This window comes from Mauremys mutica, chromosome 2 (genome assembly GCF_020497125.1).
Source record: "Mauremys mutica isolate MM-2020 ecotype Southern chromosome 2, ASM2049712v1, whole genome shotgun sequence".
Lineage (NCBI taxonomy): Eukaryota > Metazoa > Chordata > Testudines > Geoemydidae > Mauremys > Mauremys mutica.
The window spans coordinates 93,891,848-93,906,165 of record NC_059073.1 but is presented as its reverse complement, the minus strand read 5'-3'; the positions used below and the strand labels follow the sequence as shown (position 1 = coordinate 93,906,165).

Below are 14,318 nucleotides of genomic sequence, written 5' to 3'. Positions count from 1 at the left end.
ACTGTGGCAGCGGTGCCTGGCGGGATCCTGGAGCGAGATGACGAATGGGAATGGAGTCGACATTAGTGTTGTGACCCGCTATGGTAGCCCCTCGGAGACAAAGACCTTCAGTATCTTCTGTCTCAACGGAGACTGCTCCTCGAGGTGGAGTGGTGCCTGGAGCCCCTGTCAGTCAGGACCCAACCAGACAACCTGGTGAGGGTCGACGGTGACTGGCGTGCACTACACACGGAACGGTCGCTGAGCAGCAAATGGCATCAGGAAGATTCCCTCAACCGCGAACAGTACCGAGCCAGGGGAGACTGCGGAGATCCCAGCAGTGGCTTGCCTCTGGACCGTGGAGCCAGCGTTGGCGGTGCCCCGGTACCGGCATGAACATAACGTCCCGAGCTGCTTGCAGGGCCTCCAGTGTGGAGGACATCCAGGGAAGCCTGTTCCGAATGGGCCAGGCTACTCCGCTCAACCTGAGTCGGAGGCCTGGAGGCTGATGGGGACTGAGGACTGCCCAAAAAGAAAAGAATCTAGCCTCTCCCCCGGTCTTGCTCCAGTGTCACGGCAGAGAAGGTCTCTTCTTAGCCTTCTTGGTGTGCCCCGCGGACGGGGAGTGGTGCCAACTGGTAGATAGCATCAAGGGTCACTGTGCACTGACCCCACGATACCCAGTACCGACTCGGAGCGGCGCTGACTCCATCAGGATAGCCCAGAACCGAATGTCTCTTTCTCTCTTGGTCTGAGTCTTGAAAGACCCACAAATCTCCAGCGATCACTGAGATAAGTTTCGCCCAGACAGCATAAACAGTCCGTGTGCGGATCACTCACTGGCATCAGTCGCCTACAAGTGTCACATGACTTAAAACCCGGGGCACGCCTGGCCTGGGCGCACTAAACTAAACTAAGTTACACCAACTACTTCAACTACAGGTGGTACTACACTGAACGAACAAGAGTTCTAGAGGAAAGTTGCAGACAAGCTGGAGCAGAGCAGTTCCAAAGCACAAGCGGCAAGAAGGAACTGAGAGTGGAGGGAGCGCACAACGCCCCTTATACTGCGCCATGGAGGCGCCACTCCTGGGGTCGCTAAGGACACTATCCTATGGGTACCGCTAGAGCAAAAACTGCCGGCAACGGGGCACGTGGCAAACACGCACACCTATTGTGGAACACACATGAGCAATCACTTGAAGAACAATTTCAGACAATAACTAAAATACCTTCCGCATTTATCTGCTCAGGTTTTAGTCTTTTGTTTTCTACTCTCAGAAGGGCACTCAACAGGTAAGTCAAGCCCTGATATTGCCCCATTGTAAAAAACAAACAAACTGGAAAAGCTCCACACTTTCTTTAATGAATGTAGAGGCAAAAAAGGGCAACTCTCTTTCAATAAGTCAATTTTAAAGACAAATTGATTCAGTAAAAGGTGACAACTATTCACTTAAATAAAAATTGCCACAAACCTTTCATTCAAGTTATATTTTAAAGCCCCCTGTCAAAAGTTAAACTGTAGGTAAATTCATTAAAATGTTCAGTATTTCAAAGACAATTTAATGAATTAAAAAAAATACTTGTACATACATGGTTAAACTAGAGATCAAGACTATCTTACCTCATGTCTCACTGCACTAGGTATGATGGCTATATTCTTAAGGGTATTGTCAGTTGCAGAGACATATGTCAGTCGACTCATGCTAGGACTTGAACATACTGACTCAATCAAGGTACTGTCATTGCAGGCAGAACTCTGAAAATAAGGTGCTGTGCAAGGAGAATCAGTTTCAGATCTGAGGAGGAAATGCAAAGTATGTCAATATTGACGTGTATGTTCCCCTCACCCCCCCCAATCAAAATTTAAATGTTAGAAACCACTTTTTAGGTATTTAATTATCTTAATTAGCTGCTTTGTTCAATTCAATCTGTAGACTATTTACTGTTGAAAAATAACTGGATAGGTCAACCACCAAAAGATACCTAAGTCAACACTAGGATTCTGAATAATAAAAATGTCTGTTTCTTATGATTTGTGTACCAGTCACAATTCTGCCCTTGAATATGTATGCACAATTCCCCAGTTTCAATAGGATCTACATTTGGGTTGCCAAGGGCACATCTTGAGCCATAAAACTGAAGCTTGGGCACACTCATCCTATGGTTATGGAAATGGTCTAAGAATCTAAAACTAAAAAGTAAACTGCTATGGCACAAAGAGGCCTTCACTATAAGCAGGTTTGTATTTCTTGCATTATGTTTAAACACCATATGGCGTTCCTTAACATCCAGATCAACAGGAGTAGATATTTTTCCCCAAGAGCATCAAACATCTCTTTTTACTTAACACCTAAAATGTACATTTTCTGCATGGAGAACACCTTTCCAGAGTGCAAGGGAGGGGCAACTATGAAAGCTTTTATATAAAGGAGTCACATATATCATCATCATCATCATACTATTATTTATCAAGATACCCCAAAGCTATACATTTCACATCTTGTAATACATAAGCAGCATAAAATAGATATTGTATTAACTTCTGGAAAAAAGCTGCATGCCCCAAAATTCTGAAAATTAACAGTATGTACAATATAGTATTAACATTTTAATTCTAAACCAAAGTTACTGTTTAACAATAACTGAAAACATGAAAATTAGGGTAAGGCTATCATACTTGTTTTGTTGAGGGGGCCATGTTCCATTTATCGTTATTAGCTATGGGTCAGTATATTAATTTAGGACTATATATTGACCAGGGCTAAATTAAACATCAGTATTACAGGTCCAGGCCTACAATCCCAATTAAATTTTGCAATTCTTAGAACCTGAGCTGTGAAAGAAAAGAAAGATAGAAAGCTTCCAGCCCTTATGGTTGCAAATAAAAAACTTTAAAAGCCCACAAATTGCAACCAATCCAATGATGTCTGCTTGAGTTAGCCTGGAAAAAAATACCTGTGAGAAGTGTGAACTGCCATATTCATCTCAATGCCACAAAACAATTAAAGCTGATATCTGAGGTGGAGATCTTCTGCTCAAAACAGCAGGGAAATACAGAAAGCCAACTATTTCTCAAGGCTCCTGTCACTTGCATTTGGGGGGGGGGGGGAAACCTACCGATTCTTATAACTGAGGGACACTAGAGTCATACATTACTGAAACAAGATCCTACAATAAATTGAGTTCTGGCATTACCTTTTCAGGTAGACATCTCAAAATACAGCATAAATAGGGGTATACAGAAATGTTAGTTCCTTCACTCCCCCATCAAAAAAGTTTACCCTGGAAGAGTTGTTCCAGAAGCTTCGCTGGGAGAAGAATGAATTAATGGTGAAGTTGAGGGTCTGAAGCTATATTGTTCATCCTCTGATGACTGTAAGTCACATTCAGAAGACGTGGGTTTCTGATCTGTTAACAGAAAAATCCCTTTAAGCACAATGAAAGTAACAAAACTGTTTTCAAAATGGGCCATTTAGGAAATGGATGGAGACTATACATTTACTTACCGATACTTTTTGGGGAAGTCACAGAAGGCTTTTCAAAAGTCACGTGTTTTACAAAATTATTGCAAGTAGCATGAGCTTCCTTGATTCCTTTTTGCATTTTTCCGCTTTGCTCAGCTTTGCTCAGTTTCTGTGTAGATTTTATGTTGGTGGGACTTATAGGTAATGGAATACTAGACTGCTGGACAAATTTTAAGCTGTTGGTTGACACTGTGCTTTCTGTAGTTGCTCTCTTCACTGAGTCATTACTTGATCTAGAAACAATTTTGTTCATCACCTGATGAGTTGTTTCTTTATTTTCACTGGAATCGTTAATATGTGAGTTTGAGAGGCTATTGGTTTGGCTAGCAAATTGCTTTAATGAAGCACACTTGCCTATACACACCATCTCCTTTTTTGTTGCAGACACACTCAAAAATCCTTGTCTCTCATTTTCACTGGATGTCTTTTCTGTATCTAGTACATTTAAAGTAAGGCTAGTTCTCTTTGGCTGTGGTTGTTTACCAGTTATCAAATCAGATGATTTTTCTGAATGCTTAGCCCTGTTTACATTTTTCTTTCTATTCTCAGGAAAGTTAGATGCACAAAAGGAATCCTGGGTGCCATTTTCTTCGTAAAAGCTTTCTACACAGTCCAGAAGCCATTTCCCTCCTCCTTGCTTCATAAGAAGATTACTATTTAGCAAGTCTGCTGCTTGAGTATCTTGACTTTTATGTTTATATGGTAAAGAACTATCCCAAATAAGGTCATGGACAGATACATCAGATCTTGTAAAGTTTTCAGGCTCACTTTCATGCCCAGCCTCTTCAGTCTTTTTAAGATATTTCTCCATATTAAAAGCATTATGCTTTTCTTTTTTGCTGGATAAAAGCTGATTAATGAAGGAGAGGTCTGTATCTTTATCAGCTTCAGGAAGGAAGGGTTTCTCTCTACTTTTATTTGAAAGAGCCGTTATCATAGCAGCTAATTGAGAAGGATCAGCACTAGCAGATGCATTAGCAATAGCTGAAGCAATTGTGCTTATGCTCAGGATAGGATCTGTGAAATCAGGCAGCTTGTCTTCAAATTTGCTTTTATCAAGTCTTTCCTAAAATGAAATAAAGTTAAACATAAGCTTAACCCAAATTTTACTTAAAAATAACTTAGTAATTCAGCCTTAGCCTCCTACAGGCACAGTCACTAACTTTCACACAGTAAATAAGCACCCCGATTTTCACAATAAGCCAAAAATCAAGTTAATTCCGTTTCAAAACAAGGCCAAAACAAGCCAATCCCTAAGAAGCCCAACACTATGTGACTAGATCTCCCTGGCATGCAGTCTGGGACTCTGGTGGGCCCAATTCTTCACCCCCCCCTTGTCCCTGCTTCCCCCCCTCCCCCCGTTGCTGGGAGTTGATAAAAAAAAGTAGCAACAAGCTACAACAAGCAACAAGCTACAAGCCAAAAAACTAGCCAACAAGCAACTCACAAGCCAATTAAGCCAAAAACAAGCTCAATTTCTCCAGGTTTTTTTGTGGGTTTGACATGTCTGCCTACAGGAGTGTTATACATTCTGTGAGTTACTTGTAAATGCCTTGGAATATATTATAAGGCATAAACATTATTTAGTTTGTTTATAAAAAAAATCAGTACCATAAGAAGTTAGATCCATACTTCACAAGAGTTTCAGAAAGTGTCTAGAAAAGATCTAATGAAAGCAACAAGCTGTCAAGTTTTATAAGAATTAGTACAGAAGGCATCCTGGGAGCGTATAACAGTTAAAGAAAGTCCTCTCCATGCCTCCTATGAATTCAACTTAAGAAACTGGGACTAAGATAATGGAGACTGGAACAGAAACATGCCAGTTTACAAGGAAGAGGGGAGAGGCTTCAGACATGATAAAGAGAGAGAATCTCTGCATAAAGAGAGCCCTAACTGAAGTCAATTTCTGACTACATACTACTCACCGTCAGACTTCTTTATACTTCTTTTCCTGCCTGAGAGAAAGTTACTTACCTTATAGTAACTGGAGGTTCTTGGGAGATGGGGGGTCACTGTCTGTATTCCACTGCAGGCACATATTCACTTCATGTCCCTGGAATCGGAAAATTCTTGCAAGCAGTGTCCGTTGGCCCACAGGTGCACCCTTGCTCTCCTCATGCCTCAAACAGAAAGTATAAAGGGCAGAGTAGATCAACTGCCTCTCCAGTCCCTTTTCTACAGTGAATTCAAGAATGACTGGAGGCAGAGGGGAAGGAGGGTGAGTAGTGGAATACAGACAAGGACCACACATCTCGAAGAATCACCAGTTACTATAAGGTAAGTAACTTTCTCTTCTTTGAGTGCTGTTTCCTATGTATAATTACACTGTGGGTGGCTGAAGCGGTACTAAAATAGGAGGAATGTGGCAGGATGCAGGCAGCAAAACTTTTTGACAGACCACTGTCCCAAAGGATGAGTCAGTAGAGAAGTCCTGTACTAGAGCATAATGTCTTGTGAATGTGTGGATTAAACTCCATGTAGCTGCCTTGAAAACATTAAGTAAAGCTACAGCCTGAAGCAATACCCATGATGTTGCTTCTGCTCTTGCAGAATGAGCCCTTACTGGATAAGGGAGAGAAAGATGTTACAGCCGGTAGCAAAGTAGGAAATTGCCAGAGACCCATTTAAAGAGCCTTTGGAAAGATACAGCTTGACCTCAGAGTCATTCTGCTATGGCACAAAACAGTCTAGGTAAGGGGAGGGCCATATCGGGGTGTGAAACTGTATTGAGGGCCGGGTAGGGAAAGCTGTGCTCCCCCAACAGCCTGGCTCCTGCCCCCTATCCACCCCCTGACTGCCCCACTCAGAACCTCTGACCCATCCAACCCCCCCTGCTCCTTGTCCCCTGACCGACTCCACCTGGGACACCACCCCCTGACCGACCCTCCTGCTCCCTGTCCCCTGACTGCCCCGACCCCCAGGGCTCCCGGGACCCCGCTCCCATCCAATCCGCCCTGTTCCCCATCCCCTGCCCCCCCCCGAACCTCTGCCCCATCCAACTGCCCCCTGCTCCCTGCCCCCTGACTGCCCTCCAGGACCCCCTGCCCCATAGCCAACCCCCTGGCCCGAGCCCCCTTACCATGCTGCTCAGAGCAGCATGTCTGGAGCCACACTTCCCGGCCGGAGCCAAACACACTGCCGCGCTGCCCTGCATAAGCGTGGCTGCGGGGCAGGGGGGATAGTAGGGGAGGGGCTGGGGGCTAGCTGACCAGCCAGGAGCTCAGGGGCCAGGCAGGATGATCCCGCGGGCAGGATGTGGCCCACGGGCCGTAGTTTGCCCATCTCTGGTCTAGGTGATTTTCTGATTGGTTCCAACCTTTGTAGGTAAAAAGCCAATGCTCATTACATATTGGAGGAGGAAATGAAAGTCTCCTCCTCAGAAGCATGTGGTTTTAGAAAATACACAGGTAAGCGGACTGACTGGTTTAAGCAGAACTCCGAAAGTACCTTGGGGGTGAAATTAAGATATAGTCTTAATGAGACTTTGTTCTAATGGAATGGAATGTATGGAGAATCCATCATTAGGGTTCCAAACTCATCTACACTTCTGGCTGAGGTGATGGCCACAAGGAATGCAACTTTCATTGATAAGTATGTGACCCAGGGAGGCCCTTTGCCAACTGGCAACGGGCACCCCACACCATAACTTGCAGCAGGCCTGATGCACTCACTGCCCCAACTCACTGCTGTCATAATCTGTATCTAAAAAGGTGTCATGTAGTGTTTCATATGCAAACTGGTAATATGCTGGTCATTATTAATATTGTGTTATGTATATATGGGCGGCATATAAAGAATTATAGCTGTCTGCTGGAAATATGTTCCTAAAACGTGTTTGATAAACAATGCCTAAGCCTAGCTTATCCTAGACAAAAGAATGTTGTTTTGCAGGTTTGACTGTCTCCAATGTAAATTAAGCAAAGTGTGACCAGAGACTATGAAAAGCACATTTACATGCAAGGTCAACAAAGCCATCAGGTAAGCAAGTGGGGGAAGATGACCACTTAATATCAATGGGGGATGGAGACTGCACCCCCAGGAAGCCTTCTTATCTCTTGAAATAGGGTCAATGAACTGGGAAGATACCAGCAGAGGCAAAAAGCCATTTTGTCATCCATCACTGAGGGGATGAAGGGTGCAGCATCCTTCAAATCAATGGAAGTTGGGTCCCTTGGTCTAGAGTAGGAGGGATGCTGATAACAATATAAGTAAGGAAACTGATTAGGCAAGTATTGTAAATTGCTAGAATTAAGATTTAGTCACTAGAAAGCATGTTTTGTTTGTTTTACTTGTAACTGTTCCTCCCTCTAACTCTTCCTTGTAATCACTTAAACCTACGTTCTTTGTTAATAAATTTATTTTCTTTTATTACAAAGCCATCTCAATGCTGTGTATTAAACCAAATTGTGGGTCTTCAGCCAAATTAACAGGAATGGATGCATAATGCATTGTGTCTCTTTGGAAGCAGCAAACTTCTGTGAGGGTCCAGTGAAGGACTGGACACTAAAAGGGAGATAATTTCGGGGAGACTCAGGACTGGAAGGACTAGTGGTGTCACTCTGCAAGGAATAAAAAGCCTGATGGAAGCCAAAGCGAGGTCACCGTATGGTTAGCAGGCTCCTGGTGTCAGGGGTCTGAGCCAAATCTGCATAGCACAGAAGCACCCATCGTTACAGGGCAGTCAGTGACAACCCCTTACTGGACTGGGTGGGTGTCACACACTGACTGCTGCCGGGTGGACTCATACAGAACTGAAGGACAGCCCAGTCATCTTGAGAGAAAGAAGATATTCATCTTACTTTGTGCTATCTGCTGACTCAGGAGATACATGTTTCAGATGTGCCCACTTCCACTTGGCTGAATAGCATTTCCTATTAGAATCTTTTCAGAGCAGGAATATTCTAAGGTTGATACCCATTCAAAAACCAAGCCATGAGATTAAATATTTTCGGGTCAGGATGCTTGATCCTGCCTTCCTCCTCCATCAAGAGATTGCAAAAGGACTGGATGCTGATTGAAAGATGAAATGATATTAAAAGGAGATTTGGAAACCAAAATTGTCAGGGACAATTGGGGACAATGAGGATGACTTGTCCCTGTTCTGTCAAATTTCTATAGGACTCACAGTAGGAGAAGTAAGGGAAGAGAGGCCTATTTCAGCTGTCCTGACGAGGGAAGAAGGAGAGCACTGCCTTAAGAGTACAGACCTAGACCTAGAGCTCCCCTGGAACAATAGATGTTGTTCATTGGGAGACTAATAGAACCCAGAAGGGAAGTCCCTACTGATCAAAGATACTACTCACTACCAAATCATGCAGCTCTCACTCATGATCAATAGTGAAATGCCTACTGAAAGTGTCTGCCAACACATTCTGAACTCTCGGAAGGTAAGCTGCCAACAGGGTGATTCAATTCCTTATACACCAATTCCACCAGGTGACCATTTCTATGTATTGGGGGGGGGGAGAATAGATCTTGCCTCACCAGATTAAAAGGTAAGAGCCCTGAGATTAGCAAATCCAACATTAGCTATTTTCAAGATCAAACTTATTTTGGTTTTGTACTGCTAAAAATGCCAAAACAGCTTTGCTGAGCTGCTAATGACCAAAGTTCTTTAGAAAATGTGTTTGAGGCAAGACATGCCTTTTAATTTTAACACTCAAACTCTAGATAGTGGAGACTAAAGACTGTTTCCTCATCTGCCACAGGTAGACAGCAGTGAGTCATACTAAGAAGCCTCACAGACAGTTGGGGAGTGGGAAAGAAATAAGATAGTGATCAAGAGGCAGATTCTTTAGTATGAAAGGATCCTGAACAGAGTCAGAGATTGTTGCTGCTCTAGAGCAGATAAGCATCATTTGACATGATCTACTTTACAGAAGGAAAAAAAGCAATGGCTCATTGTGAAAGCTCACATTTGATATCTTATTAATAGTCACAGCTCAGATGAATTATGAGTTTTCCCTATACTTTTATATTATAAATACATGGAGATACCTCTATTTCACTTTCAGTAGCAGTTTGCGTATTTATGCCTTTACTTATTCCTGCTGTAGTCTCCATTTCATCAACAGTGAACGTGGCTGACACAGAGTCTGGATATTCCCTTGTGTGCACTTTTATGACTTCTATAAAAACAGAGAAAAAGAGGATAAGTAGTAGTTACTGATAAACAGATTGTTTAAATACCCATTTTCTTGGGATGTACCCACCCCACCCCTCAAGTTCTGCTGAAAGCAGTGATCATTAGGACCACATGTCTTCCTTTGAAAACCCAAACAGTGAGGCCACAGCCTTTTACAAACTCCAGCTTCATGGGGGGGGGGGGGGGGGGGCCAAAAGACACCTGATGAGATGATCAACTCCTGGGTCCCCTCTGCCTACAATGTACCAGGGCCAGAACTCTGCTGCTCACTTTTCCACCTCCTCAGAAGGGAAAGGCAAGGAACCCCAGCTTCCTGAGGGGGGGCTAAAAAAGCATTACTTCCACAGCATTTATCAAACTTATTTTTTCTCTCACCCATCTGCCAGTCCCCCCATAGCATCAACCCTTCCTCCCACCAGCATTAATCCAGAGGCTACATCCACCCTCCTCTTCTGCCTTCTCCTCACCTTTGGAGCCATTTGTCCCAACCCTGCCCTTCCCTCCATCCCCATCCTCTCCCCCTGCCACACCCATTCCCACCAGAACTTCCACCCGTCCAGTGCCACCATCTCTAGCTTCACACCCATCCCTCTACACTTCTCTTGCAGTTATCTGTTTGGTCATGTGTATATTGTATGACGTATAATAGATACTTATTTGCATACCAAGCCAGATACCAGGCGTAAGATTGCAAAATCTATACGGAAACCTATAGGAAAATAATCACTGCTCTACAGCCAAAATGCTTCTGAAATAAATGTAGTCAAAGTACTTCTAAAATTTAAGGCTAGATTTTTTTTTGAAGTTATGCTTAAAATGAGTAAGTAAACTTCTACAATTAAAGGTACCTTCCCAGAGGCATCCTGTGGTTGTTAGAATATTGGTGCATAGAGAATTAATTGCTGAACTTGGTATTAACTGACATGATTTTAGCTAGCTAGAAATTAAAAGGTGAACTGTGCTCTGTTGGTGCTGTGAATCAAAAGTTTAAGGAGAAAAGCAGTCAATTTACATAGAGACTAGCAACTCTGGGTAGTGAATACAACTCTCAGCACAAGGGTATCCTCTTTATGGCTAAGATCAAAAGGATTGGTCTGGTCTATCAGATAACACAAGGAAACACCACTTCCTTCACCTAGGAAACAAGGTGACAGCGGGACACAGATTATCCAACAAGTTCTTGGAATGCACTGGAAAAAAAAATTTATTTCAGAAGGTGTAGAAAGCAATTAAGTGAGGAGGCTGTTTTAGATTTGATTTTGACAAATAGGAGGAACTGGTTGAGAATCTGAAAGTGGAAGACAGCTTGGGTCAAAGTGATCATGAAATGAGAGAGTTCATGATTCTAAGGAATGGTAAGAAGGAAAACAGAACAATACAGATAATGGATTTCAAGAAGGCAGACTTCAGCAAACTCGGGGAGTTGGTAGATAAGAACCCATGAGAAGCAAGTCTAAGGGGAAAAACAGCTCGAGAGAGATGGCAGTTTTTTAGAGAGACATTATTAACGGCACAAGAGCAAACTATCCCACTGTGTACGAAAGATAGGAAGTATGGCAAGAGACGACCCTGGCTTAACCAGGAGATCTTCAATCTGAAACTCAAAAGAAAGTCAAACTGAAAGTGGAAACTAGATCAAATTACGAAGGATGAATATAAACAAACACCACACGCATGTAGGAACAAAATTTTTTGCCTTGGCCTTTCTAATGAGATTAAACTTGCTAAAGACAAAGGGTAACAAGAAAACATTCTAGAAACAGCAAGAGGAAAACCAAGGACAGGGCAGGCTATTTACTCAATGGGAAGGGGAAAAAATAACAGAAAATGTGGAAATGGCAGTAATGCTAAATGACTTCTTTGTTTCAGTTTTCACCAAAAGGTTAGTAATGACTGGACATCTAACCTACTGAACGCTAGTGAAAATGAGGTAGGATCTGAGGCTAAAATAAGGAAAGAACAAGTTAAAAATTACCTAGACAAGTTAGATGTCTTCAAGTCAGCAAGGCCTGATGAAATACATCCTAGTATACTCAAAGCGCTGATTGAGGAGACTATCTGAGCCATTAGCAATTATCTTCAAAAACACATGGAATACAGAAGAGATTCCAGAGGACCAGAAGAGGGCAAATACAGTGCCCAACTATCATAAAAGAAATAAGGACAACCCAGGGAATTACAGACCAGTCAGCTTAACTTCAGTACCCCCCAGAAAGATAATGGAGCAAATAATCAAGCAATCAATTTGCAAACACCTAAAGATAAGAAGATAAGTAACAGTCAACATGGATTTATCAAGAAAAAATGTCAAACCAACCCTACTAGCTTTTTTTGACAGGGCAACAAGCCTTTTGGATGGCGGGGAAGCGGTAGATGAGGTATATCTTGACTTTAGTAAGGCTTTTGATACTGTCTTGCATGACCTTCTCATAAACTAGGGAAATATAGCCTAGATGGAGCTACTATAAAAGTGGGTGCATAACTGGTTGGAAAACCATTTCCAGAGAGTAGTTATCAGTGGTTCACACTCAAGCTAGAAGGACATATCGAGTGCAGTCCCACTGGGATCAGTCCTGGTTCTGTTCAATATCTTAATAAATGATTCAGATAATGGCATAGAGAGTACACTTATAAAGTTTGTGGACAATACCAAGCGGGGAGGGGTTGCAAGTGCTTTGGAAGATAGCATTAAAATTCAAAATGATCTGGACAAATTAAAGAAATGGTCTGAAATAAATAGGATGAAATTTACTAAGGAGAAATGCAAAGTACTCCACTTAGGAAGGAACAGTCCGTTGCACACATACAAAATGGGAAACGACTGCCTACAAAGGAGCACTGCGGAAAGGGATCTGGGGAGCCATACTAGACCACAAGCTAAATATGAGTCAACTGTTGCAAAAAAAGCGAATATCATTCTGGGATGTATTAGCAGGACTGTTGTAAGCAAGACATGAGAAGTAATTCTTTCGCTCTACTCTGTGCTCAAAGCCTCAACTAGAGTATTGTGTCCAGTTCTGGGTGCCACAATTCAGGAAAGATGTGGAAAAACTGGACAGACCCCAGAGAGCAACAAAAATAATTAAAGGTCTAGAAAACATGACATATGAGGAAAGACTGAAAAAAAATGGGTTTAGTCTGGAGAAGAGAAGACTGAGGACACAATAACAGTTTTCAAGTATATAAAAGGTTGTTACAAGGAGGAGGGTGAAAAATAGTTCTTGTTAACCTCTGAAGACAGAACAAGAAGCAATGGTCTTAAATTGCAGCAGCAAGCGTTAGGTTGGACATTAGGAAAAGCTTCCTAACTGTAAGAGTAGTTAAGAAGTGGAACAAATTGCCTAGGGAGGTTGTAGAATCTCCGTCACTGGGGGTTTTTTAAGAACAGGTTAGACAAACACCTGTCAGAAATGGTCTGGTTATTATGTAGTCCTGCTTTCAGTGCAGGAAGCCGAACTAGATGACCTATTGAGGCCCCTTCCAGTCCTACACTTCTGATTCTATGCCTTGTTTCATAAAACAAGAGATATCACAGCCTGCCTGGCTGGAAAGCACTGGTGAGCAATACTTAGTAACAAGATACTCTCAGGTCTAAAAGTCTAGGCACCATTTTACATGTAACCCTTTGTTTCCAATACTTCTACTTACCATCGCAGGAATCTCTATACTTTGTTAATAAGCTTATTTGTTTTCACTACAAACATATCAAAGTGTTGTGTGTTTAATGGAGCTGTGATCTGAGGTGTAACTTGTAAGCTTTTACTGCTTCTTTGGGAGCAGTGAATTGGTAAATATTGAGAGTATCCCGTGGAATAGGGGCCAGACACTCTAGGGAGACACTTGGAGAGCTTGGTGGTTGGAGTGTGCCTATCACTAACCTGGGGGGGGGGGGCGGGAAGAGAGAGAGAGAGCGCGCGCAAGTGCATGGCCTGCATAGAACTAGGGGGGTGCTTGTGTAGCCTGTGGCCGGCGGCGAGATGCCTCACAACTCTAGATACTCCAAGGAAGCATCACACATTTCCCCCACCCTCCCCCCAGATCAGGCTGTGGTGGGGGTGTTGAGCTTCTCTTCCAGTCCCACCACTTCCAATCCAAAAACCAACACCTCCCCCCTGCTACTCCTTTCCCTTCTCATTCTTTCTCCTCTTTTGAAAAAGTACAACTTTTCTCTCCTCTCACCCTCCATGTTGCTCTCACCTACCATCCATCCAACTTTTCCACATCATCCTTCCTCTGATTGGAGAGGAAAAGAGAGCCAGGTGTCAATCTCCTACAGTAACTCTCAGGAACACCAACTTCCATTCAACCCCTTAGCTACTCACTTCCTCACCCTCAACTCTTCATTTGACCTGCAATCCTCCCTCATTCAATTCTCACACTCACTAAGAAGGCTGTTCACTTTGCTGGTTCTTCACGAACCACTGTGCTCTCTCGCTGCTACAGAATTTACCCTTTCTGTCCATCACTTGGTCTCGTTCAGCATTGCTCAACCCCTCCTCACAACCTGTCACTCAGCCTTTCCATGATTTCCCATCCACCAGTATTGATTACTTCCTTGTGTCTGCTCTCAGCTCTCTCCTCCCTTAACAGGATTGTTGAGTCTCTGCGTGCTTCACTCCTCTACCCTTGACTCTTTCCCCTCTCCCCCATCATAAGATGCAAACCTG

General features: G+C 43.1%; 1 protein-coding gene across 1 annotated transcript in view; it reads right to left on the bottom strand.

Moving 5' to 3' along the window:
- The window catches only part of LOC123363189 (centrosomal protein of 192 kDa-like), a 220,227-nt gene that overhangs the window by 118,248 nt on the left and 87,661 nt on the right, over positions 1–14,318 (bottom strand). The window contains exons 27-30 of the mRNA XM_045004073.1: positions 9,504–9,634; positions 3,489–4,572; positions 3,264–3,390; positions 1,604–1,778 (exon numbers count right to left, since the gene is read on the bottom strand). Of these exons, the coding sequence (XP_044860008.1) occupies positions 1,604–1,778; positions 3,264–3,390; positions 3,489–4,572; positions 9,504–9,634 (1,517 nt within the window). The remainder of the gene's footprint in view (positions 1–1,603; positions 1,779–3,263; positions 3,391–3,488; positions 4,573–9,503; positions 9,635–14,318) is intronic.